General features: G+C 44.9%; 1 protein-coding gene across 2 annotated transcripts; it reads left to right on the top strand.

The window, feature by feature from the left end:
* Positions 1 to 983: 983 nt before the first annotated feature.
* On the top strand, positions 984 to 18,128 carry mrtfbb (myocardin related transcription factor Bb). Of its 2 annotated transcripts, none has more exons than XM_083677086.1 (14): positions 984 to 1,214; positions 6,693 to 6,758; positions 8,191 to 8,246; positions 8,371 to 8,446; positions 8,614 to 8,775; positions 8,963 to 9,144; positions 9,547 to 9,687; positions 11,084 to 11,331; positions 11,805 to 11,970; positions 12,137 to 13,051; positions 13,838 to 14,008; positions 14,126 to 14,257; positions 14,365 to 14,425; positions 14,534 to 18,128. In XM_083677086.1, the coding sequence occupies exons 1-14, from the start codon at positions 1,061 to 1,063 to the stop codon at positions 15,031 to 15,033; spliced, it is 3,030 nt and encodes a 1,009-aa protein (XP_083533212.1). In that variant the 5' UTR covers positions 984 to 1,060; the 3' UTR covers positions 15,034 to 18,128. The 2 variants fall into 2 exon arrangements, with proteins under 2 accessions (XP_083533212.1, XP_083533213.1); XM_083677087.1 differs by lacking the exon at positions 984 to 1,214 and adding an exon at positions 3,690 to 3,887.
* The last annotated feature ends 168 nt before the right edge of the window (positions 18,129 to 18,296 follow it).

Below are 18,296 nucleotides of genomic sequence, written 5' to 3'. Positions count from 1 at the left end.
AGCGGCTGAGGTATTGCAGCTTTTTCACCAGATGGTCTTAGTCAGAAAGAGGAGGGCTGTAGGTTTCATCAAGAGAAGGGACTTCAGATAGCTACGTGGTGGTGCAACTAGGTGATAGCAGAGCTGGTCGAGGATGGGATACTTTTAGGTGAGTGACACAAAGATGACAGACCATGGAGGATGTGTAGCAGGCTGGTGAGAGCACTGCAGGAAGGAAGTGGGAGAAGGCAGCAGGATTTAGCTGCACTGCAGGGTGTTCTTAATCTAATCAAAATTCCGACAGCATCCTTCAAGGAGTTTCTCTGCACACACTACAGCAGATGGCAGGTGCAAATGTCAGCACTATTGATACAGTAGAAACATGTCTGCCGACGCACAGATTTTCTCCCTGTTCTCTGAGGAGTGGCAAATACTGTGGATCACACAAGGAGTCATTCAAAACTTTTACCAGTTTAGAATCTGAATTAGATGGGGCTGACCTCAGACAAACAGTAAAGATGAGATTTGTGTTTTAAATTCGACAGTCTGAATAAAGATTAATAAATGATGGCCCACTGTGTTAAAGGCAGAATAGATTTATTTTAAATCCAATTGTATGACCTGTATAGAAAAATGTACATAATTCTCTGTCTCTTGGAAATGCATGTCATATTTCAGTACATATATTTAGTTATTGTACATATTGTACATTTAATCTTTTAAGATTAGTGGTTTAGCATTTAGTGCACTTATATTGATCAGCATCTAATGAAATGTTAATACAGCATATTAATATTTAACTTTATTGTCCAGCTCTTCCTAATAGTCTCCACTGCTTCAATTTCCTCCATGAAGACAATTGTCAGACCTAAATTAATAATAATTAAATTAATTAACTTATGTGAAACATATTATTGAATTGTTATGCTCAGCATGTCCACATGCTGTTATATGATATATCAAGTAGTCCAATGACTAATAATACTTTCTTCCCCAGCAGAATCCACAACGACAGCACTGCCAATCAGCAGTGGTGCCCTGCTGGTTTCCAGGAGACCCTTGCTCCTCCTCCTGAGGCAACATGGAGCCACAAGGGAGTCTGGGAGTGGAGGGGGATCCAGGCCTGCTGGGGCTGCTGGTGCCCAGTCCCCGGAGTGAGGCAGTCACCCATGAACTGGAGGAGCTGTCCCTGCAGCCCTTCCAGAGCCTGCCGCCTCTCAAGGAGCGCAAGAACGGTCAGTGAACCTCCACTGTCCCCTATCTAGATCCTAGACCCACGGCCATTGAGACTCTGGTTTCCACGTCATCCATTAGAGAGCAGGCCAGCTCTGACACTGAGAAAACAAACTCTCTCCGGAGATTTGTTTTTGGAGAGAAGTGGGGAATTAGACTGGAATTGCATTTTGAAGCCAACACATAATCACAACTTAAACGGTTCCTGAAATCAAGTCCCAAGTCTTTTTCTTTGATACTAGTGTTTTGTTTGTTGTTGTCAGACAAAAAAAACAGCTTTTTCATGTGTGCTTATCAGTTAATTGGAACAATATAGATGTTGATGCACAAGACGGCTATTTAGTCTGTAATTCAACTTTTAGCTACTCATGATATTGTGCAATGCATTTTCCTCAACATCATGGGCCCAGAACATCTTGAGATCTCAGTCGCTGTGCCTTTCTCTGTTATCTCCTTGACTGAGCCTTCTGGTTCTCACAATCTCAGCCAGAACCCCAGTCTGGAAATGTTCCCTTGGTATGTGAATCATGACCAGGGGGTGTGCAAGGGCACGTCTGGTGGGCACGCTGGCATTCACCCACACTGAGTGGCACACTGGCATTTTTTCAGAATCCCTAGAGGGGGCACAGGGGCGTGGTACCCTTCCACTGGTCATCATCCCTGCCAAGGACACTAACACAGGGAAAGACATGTGTTGTGTCTATGGTTTGTTGATGATGTAGTTAAGTGGTTCTGTTACAGTGTTTGGTAAAAGTTGCTCTCTACCTGTGTAGTAACAATGTAATCACTGTAGTAACATTATATTTATAGTTAGCAATTGCTTTGTAATTGAGGGGTTCTTGTAATTACAAAAGTGGAAATAGGAACAATCCCTACTCTACTTTTGTAATAACAAAAACATGTGAAGAACAACTTAATGTAACATGTATTTTCTTTCAGTTTCAAAATACTGCCTCTGGCCAAGTATTAACCTTAACCCTAATCTCTTGTACTGCCCCTGATTACTCCCCCACCATTCAGACCATGACTCAACATGGTTGTTTATCATCATAGCCATAGAGGAATGTAGCCGTTTGTTTTCTCTGGTTATTGTTTGATAAATCATTACCAAGCATGTATGTGATTAGTGAGTGACTCCTAAACATTGTTTGTAAAAATAGGGATATACAACATTCTCTTCATGCTCTCAGTATTATTGCAGGATATTCTTGTAGAGGCTCTTAACATTGCTACAACACACCCTTAGTGGAAGGCTTTCGTAGAGTAGTGTGCCTGGTACTCCTATGCCACTCTCTGTATTGATTGCCACTTTCTTCCTGCTCTGGGCTGCAGACACATCGATCCCACCCAGGCCTGAGCTCCATCAATCCCCTCCACCATGGCTCTTTCTCCCCCAGCAGGTGCTGACACTTCCAGGCATGTCACAGCAACGTCTGGAGGACAGACTGCATCCTGCCTTTCCTCTAAGAGGAAGACCCCTGTGGTTTCACCTTCACAACAGCGGCTAGGATCAGACTCTATAAACGAGCTCGCTCTCATATAAGCTGCATTCCTAATCCGTTTGAACACATGGTCCTCGCCAGTCATTTCCCTGCTGTTCTGTATGTACACTACAGTACATGGTTAGTTATGTGGAAATGCCTGGTGAATAACTACAGCTATGAGTTTCAATTCAGACTGTCAACTGTTTCATTGTATTGTATTGTATTATAAGGTTGAGGCAACTTACTACTCTTCCCAAGTCATTGTAGAAAAATGGTATGGGTGAAATGTAGTGTGCAAGTGTGTCATTTTCAACTGTGTCACCTATCCATTTCTGCTGTTGAACAGTTACCTACATGTGTATTTAGTTTTAAAGTTAAATTAATGTACTGGTTTTTGTCCCCTTCAATCAATTTTAGTGTACAATAACTATGGCACGGTATGAAAATAGAAGATAAGATAATATTGATGGAATTTTTGTGTTTTAAAAGCAACAAGAGTTCAGCGCAGCTCTAGTGGAAAACAAAATAATAACAACAAAGTGTTAAATGTTAGAAATACAGAGTTTACAATGGAAAAAGTGACAAAGGTCAACATTGATATCCCAGGGGCCTCATTGGGTTTGTTTTTGTCATTTTTATACAGTGACACAACATGTTATGAAAAAATCTCCTGGCACATTTTCTCATGGAGATTTTCTCACTAGTAATCCAATGAATAGTGGTTATTATTTCATATTTTAGCTGTGTGTATTACTTTTTTAGACCCTGCAGGGCAAACACTTGATAAAAGGGTTGTTTTGTGCTCTGTCTTTTTGGTGATAAAAGTTGCTTGGCTCATTGTATTGCTTTATAATGAGCCTGGTGTTGAGAGAGCAGAGCAGTGACCCAGCAAGGGTTAACAGTGGCTCGTCTGTGTTCCCTCCTCCTGACGCTCACTGGCTGAGCATGAGCATGAGTGAGAGCACACATTCGCTCCACTGAGACCAACAGAGATACAGGGAGGGACTGTGCGCCACTGTGAGAACCAGCTCTCATATGCTCCTAGCTGGGGCTTTTCCTTCCATACACTTCTACTCCTCCTCTTTCTTCACTGCCCTGATCAATCCATGGGACTCCAGACCCGGCCGCTAAGCGACCCGTCTCTCTCCTCTATGGCGTGCCTCGACGTGGAGACCCCCGCCGTCTGCAGGGGTAAATTCAGATCAGGTGTTCTCTCTCTCTCTCTCTCTCTCTCTCTCTCTCTCTCTCTCTCTCTCTCTCTTTCTCTCTCTTTTTCTCTCCTTTCTTCTCTCTCTGACAGTCTCTGAGTCTCTCTGCTGTATGTACTATAACAACAACACTACCTTGGCGTAAAGTCAAGATCAATCTTAATCAGTATCCATTTTGGTCACCTTTACAATTGTCTTTACACATTTTGTGTGTTCCAGACTTTATTCGTTGTTATTGTTTTTGTTATTGGAAATCCGGATACGAGTTTAGATCTGTATGTGGGTAGAGCTTTATTCCTCACTTAATGTAATTGCATTAGATGATGAAATCCACCTTCAAAGGAATTTTGTACTGTAGTAAATCATAAAAAAAGTGAGTCAGAGTAGTCTTCTCTGATGAACTTAAGATAACACCTTGACAATGGGCCATGACACAGAGAGAGCCCCACCAGGAAATGACTGGTGTTGTATCAATATGAGTCCAGATTAGCTACAAAGCAGTAGTTTGAATGGTTGTTGTTTTTTTCTGATGGATACAAACCTAGCCAAACTGAGGGAGGACGCAAGGCAGAATGCGGGAGGGGACGAGGCTACGGAGTAGATAGAATGATCTCATTATTATGATTGTGATAGTCATGTGATGACAGATGTATTGCACAGCCAGTGTTTGCCTCAGGCTGTCAACTCAGCATGAAGTCACCTCTTGCAAAATAGTACAGTATTTCACTGGTGTGTTGACTTTAAGGATTGGCCTCACTGAAATTCTAACCGGAATCACCCACATGCCTGCAGAGGGAATGTTTGGTCAGTGCAGTTCATTCTATCAGATGTTTAAAAAAAAATAGCTTGGACAGTAATGACAGGGCATTGTCTCCTACCTGCCTTTGATGTAAGTGGTTCTCCCAAGTCATGAGATATAGCATGATGTATCCAATTCCTCACCTGCTTTGGAATGTGAATCAAAAAACAAACTCAACCAGTATGTTAGCATTTCCAGATGCATTGATCTCTGAAGCAAGGAATGAGAATGTATTTTCAGCAGTAAATGTCAACATACCTCATGTCAATGTCAGACCGTTTCTAAAACAGTTTTGGTTTTGTCTGGGAAAACTGATTCGTAGCCATACCAAAACAAATGATTTGTATTGATACTGAGTGTCTATAAGAAAAGTCCAGACAAAGAGATCTTAGGGGAGGCTTCATCCATAGATGAGTTTGTTGAGATGAACATAGGCAGGGGATTAGAGATTGAATCAGGAGACAGGGATTTTAATAAAGCCTACCCTTGCTTTCTGAAGGACCTCTGTTTATGCTCTGCTGAAGAGCGGGCAGTGGAGCCAACTTACATCACACAGAGGTTAGCCAGGGTTCACTTAGAACAGCAGTATTGACATCAGCCAAACAAATGTGAAGAGGACCTCAGGCATTGGATGTACTGCCACGTTGATGTCAAGATAAACTCTGGCATTCCCCTGCGGCGGTGGCTTGCCCATATTAATGCAAGACGATTGATTGTTCTCATAAATGTTCTTGCCCTTAGCATTCTTTTGGCGTCAGAGTAGGTATGAATATTGAGACCAACCAATGGCAATTCTTTACAATCTTGCAAAGTGATCTATCTGAGGCCGTCCATAACCCCCTGGCATGGACATGTAATGGGAAACATGGGCAGGCAGGCACAGACTGTTCTTAGCTCTGAGGGGCTGTTAAAGTTTCGTGACTCAGTCTCCTCCTGCTCCAGCATTCTGGCTCTGTGCTCTGCCCACCATTGGGAGCGGGTCCCCTCTGTGTGCTACTTTGGTCCTCACCCCCCACACCACCTCCAAACTTCATGGTTCCCAGGCCTTGTTCTCACAGCTGCCCAGATTATTTTAGCTGAAATGAGTCACAGAGGCCTGTCAGATGCAATGCGTGTCCCAGGGGAGTTAAGCCTGAGTGTGTGTGTGTGTGTGTGTGTGTGTGTGTGTGTGTGTGTGTGTGTGTGTGTGTGTGTGTGTGTGTGTGTGTGTGTGTGTGTGTGTGTGTGTGTGTGTGTGTGTGTGTGTGTGTGGACCCTCTCAGTGGAGCCAATAAGCAGACACCAGCAGACCTCACTATGAACACAACGCCACAGTGACGATGAGGGCCCCGCGTTTCTCACACCACCGCGTCATTCGTCACCATCACCCGTCACCTTCCTCTTCAAATATTTTTGCTGAGGAGCAGTGTTATTCTGCTGAAATAACATGTCCACGCTCGCTTGTTTATAAATGTTTAAACTGGGCCTGTACCGCAGTTTATTATGATGGAAAAATAACATGCTGTCCAAGGATGCGGAGCCTGTGCGTAACACTTTTTTTCACTTCTGCACCAAGGCATTCTTGTCTTTTAATGTTGCAGGGGCTTGATGGATGGGTGCTTACCGATCCAAAGCAAGATGAAGCATTTCACTTTTTATGGGGCGGCACTTACAATAGACAGTTCACTCAGCTCTTGGATGACATCATCTCCAACTCTTGGGTTGATTCTGATAAACATTGCTCTGTTCATTTTTTTTTCGTCTTCAGAGTTGCGTTTCAACAGTCGTGAGGTAAACCATATGGGAAGTATTTAGGAAGTCTGAGTGGGAGTTACAGGACTTCCTGTTTGAGCTTGGCTTTGTTGTGTGAGAGAGTGGTAGGTATGCCTTTGTGAAATATGACAGGTTTTAGGGTTGAAACCAGATCATGAGCCAAAGATCCAGCAGAGTAGGCACTGGGGGTTTATGCATGGTTTAACCTTTGACCTCTCTATCCCTGCTCTCCCACAGTTCTCCAGCTCCGCCTACAGCAAAGACGCACCCGGGAGCAGCTGGTGGAGCAGGGCATCATGCCACGTAAGTATGGGCACTGCCATTCTCCAACCACTAAGGATTTATCTCACCCCACCAAAGTCAAGGGAGGTTAATTGTCTGGCGCTTATGAAAATTAGTCATTACAGTGGGTCTTGATTCCAGAAAGCTCCCTGATAATGATTAACTTGATGAATACCATACACTGCACTAAGAATTCTAATACTGTCTTGTTTGATTTGCTACTATTATGAGAACCATACAAGAACAGAATTCTTCCTCCACTGACGTTTTAACCACCCTCCACCACAACCTCTTCATGATGTTTGTAGAATAAATACAGAGAATGCCAAGATCTTAACCCACAGTGAGGGGAGCAGAAGTGGTCAGTGCCATTCCAGAAGGAATAGTTCTACACTGATACTGCAACTTCCACACTCACTCTCAAAGTCAGCAAAGTGGAGCAGACTCATTCCTCATCCTGCTCTTACTGAGTCTGCCTCTCGGGGAATGAGTTGTATGAGGTGCACATCTAATAAAAGAAACCAGACTCTATATGATCCACATTGATAAGAAAGAAGAGAGAGAGAGAGAGAGAGAGAGAGAGAGAGAGAGAGAGAGAGAGAGAGAGAGCATGAGAGAGAGAGCATGAGAGAGAGAGCATTGATGTTAGTGACATGTGGTTTGAGCCGCAGGAGCCTCAGTGTTCTCTCAGTGCTGGGCGTGTGCCCTGTTCAGCCCTCAGAGGACTCCTCCAGTTGGGCTCTAAGCTCCTCTCAGGCTCCACAGAGCTGTATTAGTCAGCGACTGGGCCTGCACTGGGGGTCAGTCACCCCTGCTGTAGCCTAGAACAGCCTGCACAGGAACCTCCCAAGCCACACTGAGTGAATCGCTCTGGTTCTCCCACACAGAAGGGCTAACAGTCGGTATGCAGGGTTTGGGTGACCATCAGGAATGCTAAGCTCTGCTCTTCTGACACACTCTTCGGAGCCCCCTGGACAGCGTGTGTGTTCAAAGCAAACACTGTGTGTGTTTAGCAGAGGTGACTAATCTGAGTATCCAAGCCTTGCCAAAAGCAGGATGAGTGTGTCTGACTCACAGAAAGAGTGGAGCAGACACTTCCTGTCGCGCTCCTACTGTATGAGCTATTGTTGTATCAAGGTGACACTCTCTTCCAAAGAGATCACACTAATTGTCACTCCATTGTAAGCTTTTCACCTTTAGCATAGCCATATCATGTCCTAATTGTGAACTTTCAGGTAAGATTTGATGTTTGATGTAATAAGTTGTCACCATTTTTGTACACAAGTCATGCACTAGAGTTTCTTTGTGCAAGAATGGAACAGATGTGACAGTTTCTTCCCTTATTTACATTTGAAATCAACAATCATTTTTTCCTATTGAAAATAAATGATGTGCTACTCTGTAAATGCATATGTTTTTTCTGATGGATGATGTTGGTCTTCCTCTCCCTTAGCTTTGAAATGTCCTGCTGCCTTTCATGAGCAGATCCGCAGCCTGGAGAGATCCAGGGTAAGACCCCCACCAGCTCATCTTACTTACAGTGGTATTCCTTGTGCGTTGCTGAGGTAAACACACATAATATCCTTTTCTCTTAACAATCTTTATCAAATAGATTTTTCCTTTTTTTCTGCAGACTGAGAACTTCTTGAAGCACAAAATCGGCAGCAGGCCTGAGCGCTCTGAGCTGGTCCGTATGCACATCCTGCAAGGTAACCACACCGCCATGTATGCTTTACAACAAGCACACTCACCCACCCAGAGAAAGTATGGTCACTGTATAGAAGTGAGTCCACAGTGAGTCACTGTATAGAAGTGCTCTTTAGAAGCCACTGTTGGTGGGTAGAGCACTGATAATGAGCCCCTGGTTGTCCCACAGAGACCCACGCAGAGCCCTCTCTGCAGGCCACTCAGATGAAGCTGAAGAGAGCCAGGCTGGCTGATGACCTCAATGAGAAGCTGGCCCAGCGGCCAGGGCCCATGGAACTGGTGGTGAAGAACATCCTGCCTGTGGACAACAGCGTCAAGGAGGCCATCGTTGGTAGAGAGCACTCTTAGATTATCCATTATCTCTAGGCTAAGGGCAAACTAACTCTCTCTCCGTCCCAGAGAGGTCACCCCTATTCTATAAGTGATAGTATGCTGAAACGTTTACTGCACGATAACATTGAAACAGTACTGTGGTTAATAAGCTGTGCTTTGCACATTTCACGGTGCTGAACCGGCAGTTGATGAGGTGAACTACCCCAAGACACTGGACGTGTACAACTTTGATGAGGACAGCAGTGATGCCTTGTCTCCAGAGCAGCCTGCCAGCCAGGAGTCCCAGAGCTCCTCAGCCTCTCCCAGGGAGCCCAGGGTGGTGGAGGCTCCCCCCTCCACCTCCCCACCCATCAGCTCCACCCTGCAGGTGGGTCCCAGACTAGAACTAGAATGTAGCTAGGATGTAAATTACATGGTCATCTTGAATGTATTGTTGGTGTATGATATGTTATTTAACATATTTCAAAATACAAACTCCTAGTATGATTAGTTTGACGGTTCCACAATAACAGCCAATTTTTGGTTGATGTGTTGTTTTTTTCAGCCCACTGCACCTGCTTATAATGTGTAACACATTTTGCTTTGTGAAAATGTTCCTTGCTTTTTATGTGTTTTGTGTGGGAGAGAGCATCCGTCTTTTGTTCTGAGTTGTTTAGTCTTTTTCCAGTTGCTTTGCTCTTCTGGCTGTGGATGGAAGGGGGATTAACAGACCTCCTTCCCCCTCCATACTGACCAGGCCATGTGGTTTCTATCTCTCTTTTTATCTCAGTTCTGCCCACCTACCTCCCAGTCCACATCAGATTTCCTACATCTGGTCTCCACCAATGAGCAGCAGAACAACCGACTGGTAACCGTACCTCAGCCAATCACCACTGTTGCTCACATTAAGCCAACGCCTACCCTTGTGAAGGTGAGCTCCTATTATTAACTACTAAACAATGATGTAATTGTATTTCCATCTATAATACATATGAGTGGTCTGATTTCGTTGCCAAAGCATTTCCATACACTTAATGTATGTATGTCATTAATAAGAAATTGCTTAAAGTAGCATACGTGTGCTTTTCATCACTGTGTGAAGATGGGGGGGATTTGAGGGTTGTGTAATAAATCATGGAAATGTAACAAAGATTAAATGTAAATGCTGTTAGTTTCAATTAAACATAATTTGGGTTCCTGAAATAATTACAGGATGCTACTTGGTTACTTGAATTTGAATAATATTTGTTTGTAGCGTTCATCTGAACACATCATAAGCCATTTAGATGTGTGACCTTACAGTAACTAAACAAATACAACCAAACTTTATCTCTGGGCACAGTAAGGGTGGGCTAACATTGACTTTCAGAAGGTTTTGAAGGTTATATAAAGTGATTTCTGTGATAGACGAATGTATTTATGCAATACAGTTGTTTTGGGTCCTTTTTGATCCCAGTTAGCTGAGCATGTTTTTCCCATACACTGTTTATACCCTGCAAACACGAAGGTCACCTCTGATATTTGACTCTCTTTGATCGGTTGTGGATTTTATGCTCTAGCTGCTTCCTTTGGAATTGTAATCAGAGATAAGATGTCAGGGGAGGACATTGGCGCTGTGTTTTGTCATACTGAAAGGCTCATCAGTACAGGGGTGAGTCGAAAGTTAACATGTTGCCAAGTCAAATGCTGTTCAAAGCCCAACAAGGCCTAAAGGAGTTTCACAAATCCAGCAACTTAAAAACTGCCAGCCGTACTCAGTCTTCAATTAAGGTCAAATAACACACTTGCCCTCAGTATTCAGGGCATAAAAGATGTAAGCCAAAGACCAAAAGGAGGGGAGTAAAGCAATAACTGGTGCATTTAACATAATCTTTTACCCTCAGAGCATATGCTGAACATTTACTGAGCTCTGCCTCTCCCATGTAGAGGAACACCGCGAGGGGGAAACACATTTTAGGCCCCATGTTGGCACAAACCAACTTGAATTGATGTTATGATGTTTTTATGGCTTTAAACCACCTCTCAGATGCCAAGCCATTTTCATGTGTATCCTGTAATTGCAGGTTGTGGAACAATAAGGGTCACATCACATCCCTTTCCACTCTCCATATCCTCATCCTGTCCTTCTCGCTGGGAGGTGGAACAATGTCCCACCTATTCGCTTGGAATTATATGGCACAATTTCATTTGTTTAAATGTTACCTTTACTATCAGCAATGGCTTTAGGTCAGTCAAAGCATTCCCATCTCTGCCGTGAGATTGGCCTCTGTGGTTTTGAACTGCGTGTCCCCCTTATACACTATAATTGTTCTTGTTCTCTCTGGCAGCAAAGTCAGCCCAAGACACCTAGCGACAAGAGCCGCAGCAAAAAGAGCAAAGAGCCCAAGCCTAGGGTGAAGAAGCTGAAGTACCACCAGTACATCCCCCCAGACCAGAAGCAGGAGCCTGAAGAGGCCCCCATGGACTCTGCCTACGCCCGCCTCCTGCACCAACAGCAGCAGTTCCTCCAGCTCCAGATCCTCAGCCAGCAGCAGCAACATTATAACTACCAGGCCATCTTACCTGCCCCACTCAAGTACGTCCCATCTCTGCTGAACTAACACATAGACAGCATGCACAGACCAAGTGATATGACTGGCCAATCAATTCTAGCTTTATCTTTTTTAGACTTTGTGTTGATAGCTTTGTGTTGAGGCTATTACAGGCTACTGTAACCACACCTGGAATGCAAACACTGTTTCCTTTGAACAATGTGTCTTTATTGGTACTGTATATGTTCTTTCTTTCTTTCTTTCTTTCTTTCTTTCTTCTGCTCTTCTTTTTTTACCAAACAATACTTAACAATACTTAACAAAAAAAAGTTGACACCTGGGTAACAGTAATGGTAATCTGTCACATCTGTTTCCACTACAGCTTTTGTCTTTAAAACATATTTCTGTCTGTATTGTCTCAGACATAGGCTGTTGATTGTGACTGATGAGGCACACAGGAAGCTCTCTCTCTCACATCTAAACACTCCTCCGTCCTCCCCATGCCTTGTTACTACAGGCCAGCGTCTGAGGGTCAGAACAGCTGCTCCAGTATGGCTCTGAGCGGGAGTGGTCTATCTACACCTATTATGGTCTCTCTACCCAGTGCTGCCCCTGTACGCTCAAATCAAACCATGACCAACCGCAAGCCTGGTCCATTACCTGCCAACTTGGATGAAATGAAGGTGACGCCCAGTTCTGCACAGTGCAAACACAGCTACTTATACACTCTATGATGCATATCCGTATTACCATGCGCATAACCGAGGCAGAAATTGCTGTACAGAGGGATATTTAAGGTCGTAAATACTGTTTTTTAATGATGACTGTTCATTATCCCTGGGCCTGTAGGTTGCTGAGCTGAAAATTGAGCTGAAACTGAGAGGTCTGCCCGTGTCTGGCACCAAGACTGATCTGATAGAGAGACTAAAGCCCTACCAGGAAATCTCCAGCGCCCAGCCCTCCATTGCCATGGAGGTGACAGCCCGCACAGGAGCCCTACAGCTGGACAGCATGAACTCAACCCCCCCTGTGTCCCCTGTGCCCTCAGAGGTCTCCAGCCTTGGCATGGACGAGGCTGGGATGGCAGACAGTCAGGTTAAGATAGCAGGGACTCTGTCTCCAGCTCACCCAGCTCCCTCTGACACCTCCCCATACAGAGCTGGCCTGGACGACAGCCCCACAGAGACGAGGACCTCGGAGAAAGACCAGCGGTTGCACGAGAAGGAGCGTCAGATCGAGGAGTTGATGAGGAAGCTGGAGCAGGAGCAGAGGCTGGTTGAAGACCTGAAGATGCAGCTGGAGGTGGAGAAGAGGGGCCAGCAGGGAGAGCCCAGTCCCCCTGCCCAGACGCAGGTCAAAGAGGAGAGCAAAACCTCTACAAACTGCTCTGCCACGTATAGCCTACTGGCTCTTCCAGCAGTGGTCAAACAGGAGGAGCCTCCAGCTCCAGCCCAGATGCAAAAGGCCCCCTTGCCTCAGTTCTTCATCGGCCACAAGCAGGTACCTCAGGTCCTCAGGCAGCCTCAGACCCTGCTGGCTACCCAGCCTGGAACTCAGATCCTGCTGCCTGTCTCCCTCCCCACTAATACTGCCAGTATCCAGCTGCCCAGCAACAGTATTAAACTACAGGCTCGACAGCCAGCCCTCCACACCACTGTTACCACTGCAGCTCCAGGCCTCATCCAGAGCCCTGTACTGCCCCCGAAGAAAACAGAGGCCTCAGCAACCCTACAACATACCACTCAGACACAACCCATGGCACAGGTGAGAACATGTTGTTTACACCGAGCTGTATTTATAGTGGGATACTCTCCAGGCCCCATTTTACATTTGTTTAATTGTGTGTCTGTCTGTTGTGCTGTTGATTCTATCTTTGGACTCTGTTTTTCCCTTTGGTCTTTCCAGCACTAAACCATAATTTGATAAATGGCTGTCGGTGTATGAATTCTTCAGTGTAATAAATTAAGCATCCTGTTTTCTTGCCCTTACATTGGGATAAAACAATTTCCAAAATGTTTATAAATCCACAGTTACATTCTTTTGTGAGGCAGCCTAATCACATTTCTCAGAGCATTAGCCATGTTTTCAAAGCTGAGCGTCTCCCCTCAACTTCTTTTTTATTTATCTTTGCTAGATGATCTGTCTTGTAAGTTGCAAAGGTAATAACAGGCCATGGCCGGGTGATGAATTCCTCCTCAAATCACATCAAAAGCGGGCCTGTCTAAGCTCTGGTTACTGGAGCAGGTGTTGAGTGAGGGCCAGGCAGACAACACTCTAAAGGACTGCACTGGGCCCACCAGCCAGCCAGCCAGCTAGAACAGAATTAGCAACAGCAACTGCAGCTCAACACTCACTGAAGAGTGCTCTCTCACTCAGACACACTGCACTGATAACGACTCACTCCACTACCCATGCCTTTGTTGTGCCCCCTGAGAGAATGTTTGCTACTACAGAATACTGTTTATTCCTCCCAGACAGTCTGTGCCTCTGTGTTTCCCGCTGAGTGAATGTGTACAGTACCACTTCTGACCACTATTCATTCCTCCACAGACTGACCCACTGTGCACCAGCTCAGGTTCTGTTTTCCAGTTCCGACCGGGCCAAAGTCAGAGTCAGGCCATGACAGAGATGCCTCAGTGTTTCCTGAACACCTCTCCACAGAGCAGATCCCCTGCCAGGGTCTCCTCTAACCAAGCAATCCCAAATGGGCCCACAAATAAGGTATTACATATGAAGATATAATGTCAAAACCCTACTCGTTTTGGGTTAGGGTTAGGGTTAGGGTTCCATTGAGTTTGTTGTGTCAAATGTGTAAACTTTCGTTTTTGTGTCCATCAGCCTCCCTCTCCTTGCCCGTCCACCTTTATCCTGCAGCAGCCAACCTTCACAAACCAAGTCCCCAAGGGTAAAGACCCGCCCCGCTATGAGGAGGCAGTCAAACAGACCCGCAGCATGCAGACTGCTGTACAGGTAATAGATCCCACACAACACCCTGAAACACGCTGCGTGTGGAGTAGTCATAGTCTGTTAGCCATTGCAGAATGTCAGGCTTTAACCAGTCTTCTTTGTTACTGTAGGTTCCCACTGCAACCAGCCAGCATATGGATGATCTGTTCGATGTGTTGATTGAGAGTGGAGGTGAGAAAAATACATGACCCTTAGTTAACCCTTGGTGTTGCTGAGCAGAGAGACCTGAAGGATTCCTGTCCACTAACCCCTTACATCCCATCTTCTCTTGTTCTACAGAGATATCCCCCTTCATCAGACAGGATCCTCCCTCCCTGGAGAAGCTCCTTCCTGTGACTGCCAGCGTGACCACCCTGCCCATCAACACTGTGTTGTCCCGCCCTCCGCCCCAGATCCAGGTGGCCCGGTTGCTCGCCCCCTCCCTGGACTCCCCACCCAGCCTGGTGGCCCTGGCCACAGACAACCAGCTGGAAGCCTTCCTTGAGGGCACGCTGGCAGCCGACACTGAGCCAAGGACACTGAGGTTGATGGAGGAGTTGCACAGCCAGCTACTGGAGCATCCCCACTCCCCCATGGACACCACGGAGCTCAGCTTCACAGACAATGTGCCCCCCTCCACCTTCCACTTGCAGGACACCAACCTTGACAACATGGAGTGGCTGGACCTTACCATGCCTGGGCCTGCAGGGGGGCTCAACCCACTGGGCATCTCCCCACCCACGGGGGTCTTCTCCTCTGACTTCCTGGACCCCCATGACTTGCAGCTACACTGGGAATGAGAGACATCCATGTGATCCCATTGAGGCCTGTTCAGATAGAGGGCTGTCAGAAACGCTTGAGTACACTTCCTGTTTAGTGAAACCCGGAAAGACGGCCCAGTCCTTTCCCTGTTGAAGTGAGGGAGAGTGCAGTGCTGGCCTGGGTCCCTGTGTGCAGTTCTGTGCTGGGTTTCAACAGTGGTGCGTCTCACTGCTTCACTGCTTCTGTATTCCTCATTGGGCATTGCAGTTTATCTGACCCAGGGGCTGAGAATATCCACCTCCCTCTTGAGGTACGTACCTCATAAAACTTCCTCATTCTTATGAAGGGGCCCATTGGGCGTGGAATGGCAGTGCTTGAGCTCCCCCTGTGATTTCTTCAATAGTTCCTGATGGGCCTGGTCTGAGGAAGGGTGGCACTAGGTTCAGGATGGACCCTAATAAGTGCCACTCAGAAACCCAGAATATGCCAGTTTACCACTGTGGTACTGAGGCAGAATCAATGGGGCTGTTTTAAGCAAGCTTGCAGCCTCATTTGTTTGTCCCTTCCCCTTGCATTTCCATGACGATGACACAACCAACCTTGTAGTGTGGTCTCTAATGAAATGGTATGTGATCAGGTCAAAGATGTGGGCCTGCTGCTCTGACATCTGTAGTGGAAGGCGATGTGGAGCTTGGTGTTGGACTGGAACTACACACCTGGTTGAGGCACCACACCACAATGGCGTGGTTACTGACTCCCTGTCATGACGATGCAACATCGTAGAGCAATTGTGTACATTTTAGCAAATGTTAGCAGAAACAGTAGAGTCTGTCTGCTGCATACATCCCTAAGGAAGCTGTGTTACAGTCCTTTATACAGTATATGACCTATTGGAATGTGGTATTAGCTTGGCATTATTGCTTTCATATCATTGCCTTTGCTGAACTCTTTGCACTCATGGAATTGACATTATCGGAGGCAATGGGATATAGATGATGAAACACTCTGCACATCTTGCATTGTGCCTTATCAAAATGTCCATGTGGCAAATGTCTTACCATTAGTGAGACATCATTATCACTTTATTCAACTACAGAATTTGCACAAAAAACATAGTGAGAAGATTGGTAGCAGATGACTACTTGAAGAAAGTGAATAGTAAATGTTATCACATTTCAAGATGTAAGTTTAATCTGAAGTTTCTAAAAGGGACCCTTGCCACTTTTGAAGCCTTATCATCAAGTGAGATACACCAATGAGAGCACTGAAACCTTATTTCCTGTCTTGCTTTGTGTGGTCTGTGATAGGTGGGGAAGACACATGACAGGCTCATGCTGTTTCAAGGAATCAAATGTTGAGTTTGTTTATTTAGAAACCAGTCAGTCTTAGAAATCTCTTGAATTCTTCTGAATTAGAATTTCACAGTTATCACACTGTCGGAAGCTGTTGTTAGTGTAAGGCCAATGTGAGTTTGTTTACCAAACTCTGTATTGTTTTACCTACTATCCATGGGGCCACAATGGGTGGCATAGCACCCCACAGCACTGCTCTGGGCTAGCCAGGCCTATGTCTTTTATATTATTGACAAAAAGGCCTTTGAACAATGTTGTCTCTCTCAATGCTATTGTCAGTCTGGAGAGGATTTATCCCAATGTACAGATCAGCTGAATTTGTGTGTGTGTGTGTGTGTGTGTGTGTGTGTGTGTGTGTGTGTGTGTGTGTGTGTGTGTGTGTGTGTGTGTGTGTGTGTGTATCATTCATGTGAGAGGGAACAAGTCTGTGTGCACTGCGCATCTGTGTTGCATATCGCTTTTGCTTGTTTTGACTAAAGGAACTGCTTGAAATATAGCCAGTAAATTCCCCTCAGCAGTTCCATGGATCTCTTGAAGATACCATATGATCTTAGTTGGCAGACATACTGAAAACACCTATCTTGACATCATTCATTTTGACGGGTGCCAGGGAGTTGTAGTATCAAGTGAGATGATGGCTGAGGTGACTACAGACTGCCTTGTGCTTTTGCCTTTGGCACTGTGATGAAGTAAATATGTGTTGCCATTGCAAGCACTGTAGGTTGCAGTCTCTTTGACACTCAAATGTCATGTTAGCATATTGTGTTTGTTGCGTTGTGCTGTGCTGTGCTGTGCTGTGCTGTGCTGTGCCTCTATTCACAAAGCCTTAGCACTGCAGGCCATGTGAGGTCATGATCTCCCTGACTAGCACTACAGTAGAGCAATAGAGGCACTGCATTTCAAAACACTGCATCCAATCCAAAATAGCCTACAGCACTTGAATGTCTAGTGTTCAATGTTCTTTCCCCTTTTCAAGCTAGAGCAGGTGGGTCAAAATCATACAATTATTCAATTCAATTCAATACAACTGGATTTGTCCACCTTAGGGTAATATTAGAGTTTAAGACTGCAGCAGTGCATTAGTGCATACAACAAACAGAGGGACTTACATACAGTATACAATTCACAATTATTACAATTGTACACCTGCGGTTCCAAATGATATCATAGTGACTTCTGCTGGCCATGTATACAATGAAATGTATTTGAAATTAGTTGAGAAGGGATAAGTGGAGTTTACAGATAAGGTATGATCAATTACTTATTGCCAAAGACAGCAGTACTTTTCATTCAAGCAATTTCAGCTTAAGAATTAGAATAACTGTCCATAAATCCTCAGAAACCTTTCAGTAAATTAGTAGAACCAAATAATGGAAGATGTTTTCAAACAGTGTTATACAAAGTATGAAGCGGCTAGCAAGAATAACACAAGCAACTCTGGGAAATAGATTGCGTAGAGAGAGTGTGCATACTTAAAAAATAAACGTAAATCCACATTTCGGTTTAATTATATTTGTCCACTACCAAAGCATATTATCTAGTCTAGCATCATCATTCTCCTCTCATGGAAGAAAGGTAACTAAGAAGCTGACAAAAGCACTTAAATGTCAAAGCAGTTTCCACTGTGACTGGATTAAAATGAACATTTTAATTGAATATATATATGTATAAAAAAACCTACTTCCTCCTCTTGATACACCTCCCTTGTGAGCAAATGTATTTTTGTCTGAGTGTCAGTGCCTCATTTTCATATTCAAAGTGTGTCACCCACTGAAAGAGAATGTGGCCCAACTAGAAAGGGTGTGTGCTGGAATTACAATTATGTTTATTTGTACTATACTACAGTAGTATAGCCCCCCCTTGCAAACGGTGTATTGATGCATAGTTAGTATGCCACACATTTTTGCACATTGTGTATATACTTTTATACATTTTATACAATTGTAGCA

The sequence above is a fragment of the Argentina silus genome (assembly GCF_951799395.1).
Source record: "Argentina silus genome assembly, chromosome: 9".
Lineage (NCBI taxonomy): Eukaryota > Metazoa > Chordata > Actinopteri > Argentiniformes > Argentinidae > Argentina > Argentina silus.
This window is presented reverse-complemented; position numbering and strand designations above follow the sequence as displayed.